At 44.5% G+C, this 17,701-nt stretch overlaps 1 protein-coding gene across 1 annotated transcript; it reads left to right on the forward strand.

Moving 5' to 3' along the window:
- The first annotated feature begins 2,232 nt into the window (after positions 1–2,232).
- Positions 2,233–5,099, forward strand: LOC137535366 (zinc finger protein 268-like). The gene has a single exon (XM_068257199.1). The coding sequence runs from the start codon at positions 2,432–2,434 to the stop codon at positions 4,178–4,180; it is 1,749 nt and encodes a 582-aa protein (XP_068113300.1). The 5' UTR covers positions 2,233–2,431; the 3' UTR covers positions 4,181–5,099.
- Positions 5,100–17,701: the final 12,602 nt, after the last annotated feature.

Below are 17,701 nucleotides of genomic sequence, written 5' to 3' on the forward strand. Positions count from 1 at the left end.
TGATGGGGACAATTAAAGAGGAAGAAGAAGATACATATGTGAGGAGTGATCAGCAGTCTGTGGAGGAGAATGACACGATGGGGACAATTAAAGAGGAAGAAGAGATGTATGTGAGGAGTGATCAGCAGTCAATGGAGGAGGGTGGCATGATGGGGACAATTAAAGAGGCAGAAGAGACATATGTGAGGAGTGATCAGCAGTCTATGGAGGAGGGTGACATGATGGGGACAATTAAAGAGGAAGAAGAAGATACATATGTGAGGAGTGATCAGCAGTCAATGGAGGCGGGTGACATGATGGGGACAATTAAAGAGGAAGAAGAAGATACATATGTGAGGAGTGATCAGCAGTCTGTGGAGGATTTAATAATAACAGTTATTAAAGAAGAAGACGAAACATATGTGAGAAGTGATCGGCGGTCCACAGAGGAGGGTGACATGATGGGGACAACTATAGATGAGGAGCTTATAGAGGGTAGAGCAGGTGAGTAATCAACATTAAATATTGAATATCTTTAGTTGTTATGACTGTCACTGCTCACAGACTGGCCATATTAGGGGTTATAACAGTACAGACACCCTCATGGCTTCGGAGTGCCCTGTTTTGTTTTGTAATGGATTAGCGGCCTGTAATATGCTGATAATGGCAACTGCACATTACTGTACACAGATTGATCACAGTAGAGGTGTATATGGATCTGAACCCACATCGCCCAATCTCTCTGTCCACGCCAGCCCCCAAACTAGTCTCATCACCATTCAAAAACATCCCCAACGACAAATAAAAACAAGAAACAATCACATAGTTCCCTACAAACTTCCATCAAAACATATTTCCAACCAACCAAAAGTAATCCTTCCATCCCACAGACCACTCCCGTCAGTGCTGACACAACTCTTACCTCCACTTTTTTAGATCTCCCCTCCACCCTTTACAGAACATATTATGAACCCATTTACCCAGTCCAAAAACATCCCATATCATACTACAGCCAAAGAAAAAAAGACCCCTGTCCGACTCCGAAAAAGAGGAAGACGAGGGAAAAGAAAAGCGCAACAAACATCACTAGCCACTTGTAACGTTTGCGGAATTATCTCCGAGGTCAGCGCACAACATGTGCACTGACACTGCGGAAACCCTCCACAAGTGTTTGGATAGGGGAACCCAGCTTTGGTGCAAATGCACCTGTAGAGAGGAATTCCAACCGGCAGATGGAGCTGTGGAGTACAGAGGAACTTGGTCTCTGTACAACCACTGATGCCAGATGGAGATTGTACGAAGTGACATCATTATTCCATTAAACTAGGATAAAAAAATAAATGAATTATAATTCATGACACCAGAGGTAGCTAACACATCTTTAATATATCTCTATTTTGTTTTAGTTTCACTTTACCGACCGTATGTTAGATGGCTCCACTTTCCCTTCCTTTTGCCCAAATCATTAATGGTGGACGGAACTCCTGCCACATGTGCATTACATACACATGACGCCGCATTAGTAACCTCCGCCATAACCCAGAAGACATTCCCCTTGCCCATAGTGCGACGTAATGGTCGCACCTTCATGCCCTCAATGATAGTCATAGGTGCAACATTAAGGTTGCACTTAGACTTGGACGCACACTGATGACGCGGCCAAAAGGTCGCATCCCCTCTCGGCGAGAAATAACCAACCTGCCCCACTCCTGGATTGGCCAGGAGGCGTGACGACACCACTATTTAAACAGCGGTACGGGGACATCTCGGCACTGAGGCGCCAGGTGTTACCCGGATCAAATGATGGTAAGTTATTGATTTTTTCTTATGCTGCACTCTTTCCATAGTGGGGGTCAGGTGACTTACTGTGCCTCCAGGCAACCAGATATCAATCGTAGAACCAATCAGAAGGAAAAGTCCGGGCACCAGATAAGCTGCAGATCACCACTTTATTTCTTCCCCCATCCAAACGTACTGATAAACAAAAAACACAGCGTTTCACAAGACGAGCTCGCTTCCTCAGAGGCCAGGTGATCTGCAGCTTATCTGGTGTCCAGACTCTTCCTTATGATTGGTTCTACAATTGCTATATGCAAATGTGCAGCTGCTGCACTTGGTTCATTTCTAATCTGCATAAACTTTGCATCAACTTGGAATTCTGAGCAACTCACTGAACATCCCTAATAATTCTTCCTCCCCTCAGAATTCTCTAACAGGAAGTGATGATGTTTCTCTATTTGCAGGGCAGAGTCCCGGCATCAGGAACCTCTCAGAGACTCTTCTCTCTGTATCCACAGACGGTACAACGGATGATGATGTCACTGGACAAGAGTCTCCTGCAGATATCCTGGTGACTCCAAATATTCCTTCAGACTCCCCTCACAGGTCTAACCCTGAGGAGCCTCGTGCCCAGCACAGCTCTCCCCCTGCTGGAGGGTCTCATTCCTGTTCCATGTGTGGGAAATGTTTTGTTCGGAAATCAAGTGTCATATGTGACAGATCTCACACTGGTGAGAAGCCCTATTCATGTTCTGAGTGTGGTAAATGTTTTAGTCATAAATCACATCTTGTCAGTCAAGAGAGATCTCACACTAGAGAGAAGCACTTTTTATGTGCTGAGTGTGGGAAATGTTTTGTTAAAAAATCACATCTTGTTATTCATGAGAGATCCCACACTGGTGAGAAGCCCTATTCATGTGCTGTGTGTGGAAAACGTTTTGGGTATAAATCAAGTCTTGTCAGTCATGAGAGATCTCACAATGATGAGAAGCCCTATTCATGTAATGAGTGTGGGAAATGTTTTGTGCAGAAAGCAAACCTCTTAACACATGAGAGATCTCACACTGGCGAGAAGCCCTATTCATGTGCAGAGTGTGGGAAATGTTTTAGGCAGAAAGCACAACTTGTCAGTCATGAGAGATCTCACACTGGTGAGAAGCCCTATTCATGTGCAGAGTGTGGGAAATGTTTTAGGCAGAAAGCACAACTGGTCAGTCATGAGAGATCTCACACTGGTGAGAAGCCCTATTCATGTAATGAGTGTGGGAAATGTTTTGGGCAGAAAGCACGGCTCTTAACACATAAGACATCTCACACCGGTAAAAACCCCTATTCATGTACAGAGTGTGGGAAATGTTTTCCTCAGAAATCATATCTTGTCATTCATAACAGATTACACACTGGTGAAAAGCCCTATTCATGTGCTGAGTGTGGAAAACGTTTTGCGTATCAATCAAGTTTTATCGTACATGAGAGATCTCACACAGATGTGAAGCCCTATTCATGTGCTGAGTGTGGGAAATGTTTTGTGATTAAATCACATCTTGTCAGACATGAGAGATCTCACACAGACAAGAAGCCGTATCCATGTGCTGAGTGTGGGAAATGTTTTGTGATTAAATCACATCTTGTCAGACATGAGAGATCTCACACAGGTGAGAAGCCCTATTCATGTACTGAGTGTGGGAAATGTTTTGTAAGTAAAACACTGCTTGTTAGACATGAGAGATCTCACACTAGTGAGAAGCCGTTTCCATGTGCTGAGTGCGGGAAATGTTTTGTAAGTAAAGCACTGCTTGTTAGACATGAGAGATCTCACACTGGTGAAAAGCCCTATTCATGTGCAGAGTGTGGGAAATGTTTTCCTCAGAAATCATACCTTGTCATACATGAGAGATCTCACACTGGTGAGAAGCCCTATTCATGTGCAGAGTGTGGGAAATGTTTTCCTCAGAAATCATACCTTGTCATACATGAGAGATCTCACACTGGTGAGAAGCCCTATTCATGTGCTGAGTGTGGGAAATGTTTTACACAAAAATCATGTCTTGTTGATCATCGGAGAACTCACACTGGTGAGAAGCCATTCTCATGTGCTCAGTGTGGAAAAAGTTTTGCGCATAAATCATATTGTGTCACTCATAAGAGATCACACACTGGTGAGAAGCCTTATTCATGTGCTGAGTGTGGGAAATGTTTTGCACGTAAATCACTTTGTGTCAGTCATGAGAGAATTCACACTGGTGAGAAGCCCTATTCATGTGCTAAGTGTGGAAAACGGTTTGCACGCAAGCGAGATTGTGCCATTCATGAGAGAATTCACACTGGTGAGAGGCCCTATTCATGTGCTAAATGTGGGAACTTGTTTACAGTAAAATCAAATCTTGTTCGTCATGAGAGATCTCACACTAGTGGTAAGTAAGGGTCAGGGAAACATAGCTTTGCCTTCAGTGAACCTGGACTGGCCGCAGCACACTGCTCTCCATCTCCCAGCATAGCCAGAAATCATAGAGTGGGAAACGTTTTCTACTGAAGTCTAACCTTGTCAGACATAAGAGATCTCACACTGGTGAGAAGCCCTATTCATGTGCTGAGTGTGGGAAATGATTTATTCAGAAATCAAATCATCTCAGTCATCAAAGATTTCATACTGTTGAAAAGCTTTGTTCGTGTGCTGAGTGTGGGAAATGTTTGAACAAATCACATCTTGTCAGACATAAGGAATCTCACAGACATGAGAGCTCTCACACAGATGAGAAGCCGTATTCATGTACAGAGTGTGGGAAATGTTTTCCTCAGAAATCATACCTTGTCAGACATGAGAGATCTCACTCTGGCGAATAGCCCTATTCATGTGCTTAGTGTGAGAGGTTTTCAGCTTTAGTAACTGCTTATCGGATTATCAGGCGCTTATGTTGAGTGTGGGAAAAGTCTTTGCTATAAGTGTTCTGATACATTTGGTTTACTTTATTTCTCTCATCGTCCTCCAGGATGAGTAGCTCCTGAGAGAAGACTGGTCCCACCCCTAAAGAAACAGACAAGTTGTTCAACCTTTTTAGCCACCACTACAGTACATCTACGTCTTCTGTGACTTCATCTAAGCCACAAGGATGTAGATATACGTCTTGTAGCTGAAGCACAGCTGTGCAGGATTGGGCATTGCTCCTGTGCAAAACCTCCTGCACTATCTGCTGCATCACTAATTGGTTAAAGGGAATGTATGTTCCCTGAACCAATAAAATTGATTTTTACCATTAAAATTATTTTTATTTTCTCAGTTCATAGTGAAAAATACAATTATTAGTATTGTTTTACAATCAAAAATCTTCACCATAAATTGTGACAGGAACATAATCTAAGTTTTATGATAAACGGGAGAAATAGCCGAAGAAATTTGTGTTTTTTTATCTACAATAGCACTTTTTATTTTTAAACTGGAATTGGTAAAACTGAGAAATAATGTGTTTTCTTTTTTCCTCTTACATTAAAATGCATAAAAAACTAAATTGTTAGAGGAAAAAAATAACATACAATGAAAGTCTAGTTAGTCTTGAAAAAAACTATATATACTTCTTTTAGGTGTGATAAGTAGGGATAATGTTATTTCTGATTAACCACTTAAAGACCGCAGTCTTTTCACCCCTTAAAGGTGTGGTGGTGGCTCTATAGTGTAATCGTTAAAGCGGACCCAAACCAAAAATGTTTTTAATTCAAAATATTTAGTTGCACCACTCTGACACATACATAAATAAACACTCCTTCAAACCTATGAGCATTTTAGTGCATGCTTTTCACCCTTCTCTTTTCATAAGCATGGTTATACAGGAGGCAGCCATTAGCAATTCCTCTATTGCCGGACACCTCCTACTCCACCAGTTTGCCGGATTCTATCCCGGCAATATGAAAGGAAGGGAGGGATTCCTCCAATAAGGCTGCTTACACACAGGGACGTTACAGGCGCACGTTAGTGCGCCTGTAACGCTCCCCCAACGCACAGCAATGTAACACAAGTGGGCTGTTCACACAGCCCACGTTGCGTTACATGTAACGCTGCACGTTCTCCCGAAAGTGCAGCATGCTACGGCGTTAAAGCGGCTATAGCCGCGTTAGACTGTTTGCACATGCTCAGTGGGGGGGCAGAGAGGAGGCGGGGAGAGCCAGCTACAGTAGCCGCGCACATGGCTACTTAATATTCACTGCACTGGCGGCAGCTGATTGGCCGGCGGGACCACGTGATGCGGAGTGTCTCGCTCCGCATCACGTGGTCCCGCCGGCCAGTCAGCGCCACTCTGGGAGACCTTATAGGGCTAGAGCCGCCTAACGCGGCTCACTCTACCGTCCTATCTTGCAGCACCATACGTTGTGTTAGGTGCACGTTATGCGACCTTAACGTGGCACCTAACGCAATGTCTTGGTGTGCAAGTAGCCTAAATGTAAAATATTTTATATTTGTCATCATGCAGTTGAAAAAAGGCTGCTATTTATTATTATAATTTAGAAAATAGATTTTATTTCTGAAATCTTGTATTTTTAATTTGGGTCCACTTTAAGGGCACTGCCTCTGACACGGGAGACCAGGGTTCGAATCTCGGCTCTGCCTGTTCAGTAAGCCAGCACCTATTCAGTAGGAGACCTTAGGCAAGTCTCCCTAACACTACTACTGCCTATAGAGCACATCCTAGTGGCTGCAGCTCTGGCGCTTTGAGTCCGCCAGGAGAAAAGCTATATACAGTATAAGTGTTTTACTTCTTTTGTCTTTTAAGGACCAGAGCCTTTTTTTTCCATTCAGACCACTGCAGCTTTAACGGTTTATTGCTCGTTCATACAACCTACCATCTAAATGAATTTTACCTCCTTTTCTTGTCACTAATACAGCTTTCTTTTGGTGCTATTTGATTGCTGCTGCGATTTTTAGTTTTTATTAGTTTTTATTATATTCATCAAAAAAGACATGAATTTTGTCAAAAAAATAATTTTTATTACTTTCTGTGATAAAATTTGTCATTTAAAGTAAAATTTCTGTATAGATTTGTGTCCAAATGTATTGCTACATGTCTTTGATAAAAAAAAACATTCAGTGTATATTTATTGGTTTGGGTAAAAGTTATAGCGTTTACAAACTATGGTGCAAAAAGTGACACTTCCCATTTTGAAGCATCTCTCTCATTTCTGAGTACCTGTCATGTTTCATGAGGGGCTAGAATTCCAGGATAGTATAAATACCCCCCAAATGACCCCATTTTGGAAAGAAGACATCCCAAAGTATTCACTAAGAGGCATGGTGAGTTCATAGAAGATTTTATTTTTTGGCACAAGTTAGCAGAAAATGACACTTTGTGACAAAAAAAATAAACAAAAGTTTCCATTTTTGCTAACTTGTGACCAAAAAAAAAAATGAAATCTGCCACGGACTCACCATGCCCCTCTCTGAATACCTTGACGTGTCTACTTTCCAAAATAGGGTCATTTGTGGGGTGTGTTTACTGCCCTGGCATTTTAGGGGCCCTAAACCGTGGGGAGTAGGGGAGTCATCTAGAAACCAAATGCCTCAAAAGGTCCTGTGAAATCCTAAAGGTACTCATTGGACTTTGGGCCCCTTTGCGCAGTTAGGATGCAAAAAAGTGCCACACATGTATAATGTGTTTTGGGGTGTATTTTTACACATACCCATGCTGGGTGGGAGAAATATCTCTGTAAATTAGATTTTTTTCGATTTTTTTTTTTTACAGAGATATTTTCCCACCCAGCATGGGTATGTGTAAAAATACACCCCAAAACACATTATACTACTTCTCCTGAGTACGACGATACCACGTGTGACACTTTTTTGCAGCCTAGGTGCGCTAAGGGGCCCAACGTCCTATGAGTACCTTTAGGATTTCACAGGTCATTTTGAGGCATTTGGTTTCTAGACTACTCCTCAAGGTTTAGGGCCCCTAAAATGCCAGGGCAGTATAGGAACCCCACAAGTGACCCCATTTTAGAAAGAAGACACCCCAAGGTATTCCGTTAGGTTTATGGTGAGTTCATAGAAGATTTTATTTTTTGTCACAAGTTAGTGGAAAATGATTTTTATTGTTTTTTTTTTTCACAAAGTGTCATTTTCCACTAACTTGTGACAAAAATAAAATCTTCTATGAACTCACCATACACCTAACAGAATACATTGGGCTGTCTCCTTTCTAAAATGGGGTCACTTGTGGGGTTTCTATACTGCCCTGGCATTTTAGGGGCCCAAAATAGTAAGGAGTAGTCTGGAAACCAAATTCCTCAAAATGACTGTTCAGGGGTATAAGCATGTGCAAATTTTGATGACAGGTGGCTGAATTTTGTGGAACGGTCATAAGCAGGGTGGCCTCTTAGATGACAGGTTGTATTGGCACTGAAGTGCAGGAAGAGCAGGATGTTCTCAAATCGTGACCTGGACATGGCAGCAGAGAACATTGGCATGTGATGTATTGGGTACGTAGACCAATAAGACTGCAATACATTCTTTTTGACTAGACCCATGTTAAGGAGAAGGCCCCAAAAAATGTTACATTCAAAACTTGGAGTGGCTTCCACCGAAAAGGCTGGGCATAGTAGCTTCTTGGATTGGCGGTTGCGTATTGTGTGGCATAACGGTTGGTCTCAGCCACAATTAAGTCGCACCAGCAGTGATTAGAAAAAAAAATCTGTCACTGCGGTGGGGCGGATGAGGGTTTGGCTGGGGTGGGGCAGATTAGGGCCTGATCTGATGGGTAGCAGTGACAGGTGGTGACGGGGTGATTGATGGGTGATCAGTAGGTGATTACAGGGGAGAATATATGCAAGCAATGCACTGGCGAGTTGATCAGAGGGGTCTGGGGCACTATCTGAGGGTGTGGGCGGGTGATTGGGTGCCCGCAAGAACAGATTAGGAACTGATGGGTAGCAGTGACAGGGTGATTGATAGGTGATCAGAAGGTGATTACAGAGGAGAATATATGCAAGCAATGCACTGGCGAGTTGATCAGAGGGGGTCTGGGGGGGGCTTTTTGAGGGTGTGGGCGGGTGATTGGGTGCCCGCAAGAGGCAGATTAGGGTCTGATGTTATGGGTAGCAGTGACAGGTGGTGACGGGGTGATTGATGGGTGATTAGAGGGGAGAGCAGATGTAAACAATGCACTTTCGTAGGTGATCTGAGGGTGGGTCTGCGGGCAATCTGAGGGTGTGGGCGGGTGATCAGGTGCCCACAAGAGGCAGGTTTGGGTCTGATCTGATGGGTGGCAGTGACAGGGGGTGATTGACAGGTGATCAGTGGGTGATTACAGGGGAGAATAGATGTACACGGGGGGGGGGGGGGGGGGGGTCTGGGGAGGATCTGAGGGGGGGGGTGATCAGGAGCCCCCAGGGGGCAGTTTAGGACCTAACACAAAAAATAGCATTGACAGATAGTAACAGGGAGTGATTAATGGGTGATTAGGGGGGTGATTGGGTGCAAACAGGGGTCTGAGGGGTGGGCAGGGGGGGGGGTCTGAGGGGTGCTGTGGGCGATCAGGGGGCAGGGGGGCCAGATCAGTGTGTGTGTGTGTTTACTAGGAGGTCTGCAACCTGCCTTAGTGGTCCCTCGATCACTGGTACCACCAGGGCAGGAGGCAGCCTGTATAATACGCTTTGTATACATTACAAAGCGTATTATACGCCTTACATGCGGCAGATCGGGGGTTAACAACCCGCCGGCGGTGCTAATTGGCTGGCGGGTTGACGTCGCGGGTTAAGATTTCTATATTGGCTAGAATTACTTCTGCTTGCAAAGCTTCAACAAGTTAGAATAAATAATAATAAATAGAATAAATAAGTTAAATTAATTTGCTGTCATTTACTGTTTTAAGGATATGTAACCGATCACGTAATGTTGTAATTATTAACTGAATAACATGAGCTTTATGTAACTCAATGCTATAAAACCAGATGACTTTTTAATAAAACTACACAGGAGAAGCAAGTTGGTAATTGAACACTTATATCTGTGTGTCCCAATACTCCTGGGGGACTTACCTTTTCTTTGAGGATGCAGGCAGTCTTAAGAATACTATGCACAAGAAAGCTGAGGTCCTTCTGAAAAGGGCCGGGCACTCTGCCTCCTTCTCATTTATCCTCAATCTGTTTGGCCAGAAATCTGGACAAATGGATTGCTGGATTAAAGAATAATTTGGTGGTGGGGACATCACACGAAAATGTTCTAGCATCTCTCCCTGTGATTATTAAAACTGTGGCTTTCCTGGCAGATGCATCCTGTGAGAGCCTCAGATCTGCAGCAAAGACAGCAGCATTGCTCAATTTGGCTCATAGGGCCATTTGGCTCGATGCCTGGGAAGGCGATTTTGGGACAAAGCACAAGTTAGTGTGATGGAATTTTAGAGGGAGCTGCTCTTTGGTAAAGATCTGGAGGCAGTATTAGAAAGATCCACAGATAAAGGAAAGAAGTTCTCCGACAGAGTGGAAAAAAGTAATCGTAAACCCTTTCATGTAAGGAGTCGGGGCAGGAACCTGTCCAAAAGGTGGATGTATAATTCCAGCAGAGGGAGATCAGCCTTCTTGTTCAACAAGATCAGTGTAACGAGTGCAGCTGCGGCAGACTGCACCGCCGCCACGGAGGCAGCTGCGGCGGCGGCGGTGCAGTCTGCCGCAGCTGCACTCGTTACACTGATCTTGTTGAACAAGAAGGCTGATCTAGGTCGCCGAGGACGGGACTGTCTTTTCTCCATAAGGTCACTGTGTCGCGCGGGCGCGCGCACAGACAGGACCTTTATGCTAGGAGGAGGCTCGTCAGCTGACCGGCTGGTCAGCTGACGTCAGAGGATCCTCACGGCGCCTCGGATTGGCTGACTGCTGGGGGCATGCCAGTGAGGTCTCCTCTGCTTCTTAAGCCTCCGGGCTTCAGTCTGGCGCGGTCTGCTGTCGTGAGTACATTACGTGTTAGCGCTCAGACCTTAGACTAAATCCCAGGTGTTGAAACCAAGGACTTCACACCTAGACTAGGAGATTGTTATATTGTATTGATTATCTGTGTATGATTCTGGCTATACTCTGACCTTGCCTCTGCTCACTGATTCTGTACTTCTGCCTATCTGACTTGTTGCTGAACCTCTGCCTGTTTACCCGTTATCCTCCTGCCTCACGATTCTGTACTGATACTGTCTTCTCTCTTGCTGAACTTTGCCTGTCTGACCACTCTATCCTCACCACTGGGCCTAGCCTCTGGTGAGGGATTCTTAGTTTGAAAAACCTGCTCCTCAGGTGTCCACTAGGCTGCAGTACAGTCTTAATCACCTGCTCCTCAGGTGATCACTAGGTAGCAGTACAGTCTGAATCATCCGCTCCTCGGGAGATTCTATCTCCACAGTATCTGCATCTCCAGCTTGCTGGGACTTGTACTCTTGTACGTACTGATAGGACCTCACCAGCCCCTCTGGTGAGGTCTCGCCAAACTATTAGTTACTGTTCTCTATTATGGTTTCTGTAAATGATAGTACCTAGCCAGCTCCTCTGGGAAGGTGTAGCCAAGTTATACAGTTACCGTATCTGATAGTATGTAGCCATCCCCTCTGGAAGGTTTGGCCGTACTTACCAGTGCTCTCGCAGCTAGTGCCCACCAGCACCTCTGGAGAGGCCTAGCCTTATTGGTTCTGAGGCTCATCAGCTCCACTGATGAGCACTCGTTATTTATTCGGCAGTAGTCCCTAGCCAGCTCATCTGGTAAGGACTAGTTAGCCTATTTTCTGTATCCTCTTCCTCTGACCTTTCCAGCCCCTCTGGAATAGGTCTGTTAGTGGTCTGAGTTATCATTGGTCTCTCGCCAGCTTCCCTGGCATAGACCAGCATTACTATTTTCTGTATTCTCTCTGTTGGTACCTTCTCCAGTCCTCTGGGAAGGTCTGTTCAAAGCTGTACAGTCAGTGTACTGATAGTACCTTACCAGCCCCTCTGGTAAGGCCTTGCAAACTATTAAAGTTATGGCTGCACCAAGCACTACACTCATATCATCCTTGAAGCTATACTAGTATTATTGGTGATTCTGCAGATCACCACATAATCGGGTATAGCGTCTGCATTGTTGGTGATTCTGCAGATCACCATATGATCAAACAACTGAGTTGCTACACCCAACCGTTACAATCAGAAATCTCATTACTCCCAAACCTGACAAATGACCAGAAGTCTCAGGTCAGGGGGATCCTTTTCCTTCCCCCCAGTCACTTAGTTACAGGGACCCCCAGGGATCCAGAGAAGGCCCAAGCCTTACTAAATTCAGTGACTCTATTGGAGCAAAGGGTCATCCAAAGGGTACCACTGGAAGACCATTTCAAATGATTCTACTCAAAGGTATTCATTATCAAGAAATCTTTTAGAGAGAAGTTTCAGATAATTTCACATCTGAAAGATCTGAACCCTTACATTGTGGAGAAGCATTTTCAGATGGAAATCATTGCCACTGTTTGAAATCTGATATGGCCTGGAGCATTTATGGCAACTATAGATTTAGAGATAAAGATTTGCAGTGAGGTTCAGCGACAACGTTTGCCATTATCAGTACTGAGCTCTTCCTTTCACAATATCCTCAGCTCCGAGGATATTTACAAAGATTGTAGCAGAGGCGGTGTCTTTCCTCCACCTCCACAATGTTCTCCCTTACCTTGACAATTTTTTGTTTCTAGTGGACTTTCCGCCAGATTTGCGCAGGGATCTACATTTTTCTGTTCAAGTCCTCTCAGACTTGGGGTGGCTGATAAGCAGGAAAAAGTCCAACCTGCTACCATCCCAAAAGTAAATCTTTTTTAGGCCTGTTGTGGGACACAGGAAAAGATTTTCTCCCCAAAGAGAAAGCAGCAACCTTATTAACCAAGGTTCAGCAGTTCCAGGTAGAGAAGACAGTTTCTATCAGGGAAGTGATGCCACTCCTAGGACTGATGACAACCATCCCTGTAGTAGAAAGGGCTGAGGCTCACACGCGGATACTACAGGCATGGTTATTGGACATCTGGGATAAGACACAGATGTCACTAGGCAGACAGGCCAAGGTGCCAGCTACTGTCTCACAGTCCGGCTACAGATGTATTCACAGATGCCAGCAGTTGGGGATGGGGTGCCCCCTGCCAGGATCATCAGGGAAGTGGTCAGAGGAAATCCAAACCAGATCCTCCAATGACAGAGAGTTGTTAGCAGTAAAGACGGGTCTTCTCTCGTTTATCAGCATAGAAATTGTCCTGGTAAATTTGCTAAGGTGTGGGGTAAATGGACCTTGTGACTATTAACGGTCACCATGTAAAAGTTTTCTGATTATGTTACAGTTCTTTAATAACTGCTGGTTTAAGCTGTATTTGTATTTATGATGATAGCCCTGTTATATAAAAGTTAATATGTCCTGTTGACATATTTTGTTGGTTTTATGTCGATGGATTAACCTGCAAATGTACTCATTTCTCTCCGGTACCCCATTGTACTACCTCCTATTTGATCTTGGACTCTTTATGTCCACAATTGTGATATTTTGCCATGTACATTTTTCTGATCTGACAATAAAACCGTGTTTAAAAAAAACAAGTATTCTCTCTTTAGTGCCTCACATTCTGAAGGAAGTAATTGTTTTTTCTGACAATATTGTAATAGTATTGTATATCAGAAAAAAGGACGGTACCTGGGTACAGGATCTGAGAATTCTGGCAATGGAGATAATAGCTCGGGCAGAGAATAATCTCTTATCTCTCACACCAGCCCATTATTCATGTTGATACAATAAAAAAAAGATAATTGAAATAATGAATAACTTCAGTCTTTCTCTCAGGTTTGTTTGATGGAAACAGCTCTGCATGGCTATTCATTTCTGTTGTGTTGTTGTGTTATATGATCTATGCTACTTATACATATTCATGCTACTGTTTGTGCTTTTTACATTTTATTACTATATTTGCCTATTAGGGTGTAATAAAAACCTCTGTGTGGATTAGACTCATTCTGTTGTTTTTACTTTAGTATTTATTTTCAATAAAAAATCTTTGAAACTGAAATGAATTGACTGTTTTATGCTGTTTATGATTGGTGTGGGCTAGACATATAGAGAATATTAATATACTTACATTACCTAACACTTTAAAATGCTAATGATCATAACATTGCAGGAAAGCACTTTTGAAGTAAAACAGCCTCACCTGACCCCAGAACTCTGTGACCGGCTGTGTGAGGGTTTCCCCACCACAATCTACACAGGGATGTCAGGCAGCCACCACCAGGGATGCTCAAATCCGAACTTTAGATGAATCCGGATAGTTGTTATCCAGATTTCACCCAGTTAAATCAAATCACCTGTGCGGGATGGGAGGGAGGTCAATCTTACCTGTCTGACTTCATCTTAGGTCCGTCCCTCGGCACCTCCTATGATGCGGTCCAGGAGGCGGTCACGTGATTACAAACACTTCCTCCTTCCAGGTTAAAGGAGGAAGTGTTTGTACTTATGTGATGCGCGTGGACCGCATCGTAGGAGGCACTGAGGGACGGACCTAAGAAGACATCAGAGAGGTAAGATTGACCCCCCCAGCCCGCACAGGTAACTGGTTGAAATCTGGATAACAACTATCCGAATTCATCCAAAGTTCGGATTTGAGCATCCCTGGCCACCACCACCTCCTTTACTACAAGCTGTACTAGCACCAGGCCAGACCCACCTCCTCCTCCTCTACTTCCAGCTCTACCAGCACCCGGCCACACCCACCACCTCCTCCTCTACTACCAGCTCTACCAGAACCAGGCCACACCCACCATCTGCTCCTCTACTACTAGTACCAGGCCACACCCATCACTTCCTCTACTACCAGCTCTACCAGCACTAGGCCACTCCCACCACCTTCTCTACTAACAGAATTACCGGCACCAGGCAACACACATCACCTCCTCCTCCTCTACTACCAGCACCAGGCCACACCCAGCACCTCCTCCTCTACTACCAGCTCTACTAGCACAAGGCCACACCCACCACCACCTCCTCTTCTACCAGTTCTACCAACACCAAGCCACACCCACCACCTCCTCCTCTACTACCAGCTCTACCAGCACCAAGCCACACTCACCGCCTCCTCCTCTACGACCAGCACCAAACCACACCCACCACTTCCTCCTCTACTACCAGCACCAGACCACACCCCCACCACCACCTCTACTACTAGCTCTACTAGCAGCAGGCCACACCCACCATCCCCTCCTCTACTACCTGCTCTACCAGCACCAGACCACACTCACCACCACCTCCTCTACTACCATCACCAGACCACACTCACCACCACCTCCTCTACTACCAGTACCAGGCCACACCCACCACCTCCTCTGCTACCAGCACCAGACCACACCCACCACCTCCTCCTTTGCTACCAACACCAGACCACACCCACCACCACCTCCTCTACTACCATGCCACATTCACCACCTCCTCCTCTACTACCAGCTTTACCAGCACTAGGCCACACCCACCACCTCCTCCTCTACTACCAGTTCCACCAGCACCAGGCCACACCCACCACCTCCTCTACTACCAGCTCTACCAGTACCAGGCCATACCCACCACCTCCTCCTGTACCACCAGCTCTACCAGTACCAGGCCACACCCACCACCTCCTCTACTACCAGCTCTCCTCTCTCCATTGGTTACCAGTTACCCAAAGGATACAGTTTAAACTCCTCACCCTATCATACAAAGCTCTGCACAAGTTGTCACCTCCATACATTTCCTCATTAATCTCCAGATACCATCCCACCCGGAACTTTTACTCCTCCCAGGAGATCCCTTTTCCTCTAGCTTGGTCACCTCCTCTTACTACCATATCCAGGACTTCTCACGAGCATCCCCTCTTCTTTGGGACTTTCTCCTACTGCCTGTCCATCATTCTCTGTACCTGGAAACCTTCAGGCTGGATTCACAGTGGTCAGTTGCAGATCGCACACGTTATGAGTGTGAACTGCAATGGAAACCGGACAAAGATTTTAATACAAAGCCTGCATGCAGCGAGATAGAATAACGCAATCGGTTACAACGCTGTACTGTGAACAGGCCCATAGGATTGTATGGGCAGTGAGTTGACATGCAGAGTTACCGGTATTCTGCAACACAACTGAGCACTGTGAACTAGCCCAAAAACATACTTTTAAAAGCACATTTTTTCGGAAAGGCTTATAATTTGCTGTAGGTCACAGTGGAGGCTCATTGCCTCATCTACTAACCCCTGTGTCTCCTTCCCTAATGTCTCCATCCCACTACCCTCTACAGGTATGGCCTGTATTGCCTATTTGGTTTACTCGACATGTGAGATAAGAGGTAGAAATATGTCAGAACACCCTATTAGGATTGATATAGCCTCAGTATTAGCAAGATGTCTACCCCTTTAAATCACATAAAAGGAATTCATATTCACTATGCATTGAACAGAACATAGAAAAAGAGAACAAGAAGAGATGTACGAGGGGGATTTAGAATACAAAAGAGGAAGGGACCAGTGGGGGGGGGGGGGAGGGGGGTTTCTTTATTATCAGTGGGGTAGAGCTAAACCGACAGGAACTCTCACTCTCGGATAAGGGCCTAAAACAAGCCCTTAGTAAATTGATGAACAAATTCCAAACCTACATTGACATACAAAATACACCAGAACATTGACTATAAAGAAATATTTAGGGGGAAAATGAGATCCAAGTAATAAAATGAACCAAACAAGTGGATACCAGCATACGGGTATGAGGAATAAATCCCTTTTTAACCCCAGAGATAATACCACAGGGAATTGCATTGAGGTATTCAAACGCATAGCGGAGAACGAGGTTGAAAAACTCAAGGTGAAAAGAGGTGTAAACCATGCTAAAATCTCCAGAGGAATACTACAGGATTAGGACCTGGTAGTAAGACTGGCGGACAAAGGGGAGGGGGGAGAAGTGGTACTCAGCAAACTCCAATACAGAACTGAATTGGATAGATTGGTCGCTGACCAAAATATTTATAGAAGATTAAATGTGGATCCTATCAAAATCTTTAAAGAAGAACTTAGAATGATATTGAGGAAAGGTTTGGAAGAAGGGATAATAGATGATAGAGAATTCAAGTTTTTAATTCCCACAGCTCCTAAAGATATAATTCATCTCCCAGATCGTCCGATAATAAGTGGGGTGTGGTCTATTACTCACCTCCTGGGTCAGTACTTGAACTTTTTCCTCCAACTATTGGTATCCACAGGTAGTTAGAGATACAAAAGTTATGGTGAAAATACTTGAAGGTCAAACCATTGAGGAGGAATATGTAATGGTGACAGCTGATGTATCTAGCTTCTAATATACTCCATGATCCTGCTCTGGAAGTGGTGAAATATTATATGGAAGAGGCTGGTGACTTATGTGATCCACTAATTCAGTTTACATTAGATTTATTATCGTTTGCACTTACACGGACCTTCTGCTGGTATAGGGATAGTTTCCATGTCCAGATCAGGGGTTGTGCAATTGGGGCAGGGTTTGCACCCTCACTGGCTAATTTGTTTATGAGAAGATCGGATGGAAGGGTCCTGCAGGATGAATGCACCAGCAAAACGCTGTTATGGAGAAGATTTATTGATGATTTGTTTATTATTGGGGGGGGGGGGGGGGGTGTTAGAGACTGATACAGAACTGAATAATAATGACTTAAAGGAAACCTGAGATGAACAGGTACCTTTAAAATAAACATATCCCCCCCCCCCCCAAAAGAGTATGCCAAATACAGGCTATTCCTGTAATTTTTTCCTGTGCTTATTTCATTCCTATTTTTTCATTTTTATCCTGTCTAATATTCAAGATGGCCGTTATCTGCTTCCGGGTCAGTGTCACTGTGTTTTTAGTTCTCCATCAAATAATGTATGCAGGGACATATATATTAAGAGAAAAACCTGCAGACATTTATACACAGGCACAATTA

This window comes from Hyperolius riggenbachi, chromosome 10 (assembly GCF_040937935.1).
Source record: "Hyperolius riggenbachi isolate aHypRig1 chromosome 10, aHypRig1.pri, whole genome shotgun sequence".
NCBI classification, from domain to species: Eukaryota; Metazoa; Chordata; class Amphibia; order Anura; family Hyperoliidae; genus Hyperolius; species Hyperolius riggenbachi.

Bases quoted from the DNA above. Each gene is read 5' to 3' on its own strand.
- LOC137535366 (XM_068257199.1), top strand. From the start codon at position 2,432: ATGTGTGGGAAATGTTTTGTTCGGAAATCAAGTGTCATATGTGACAGA.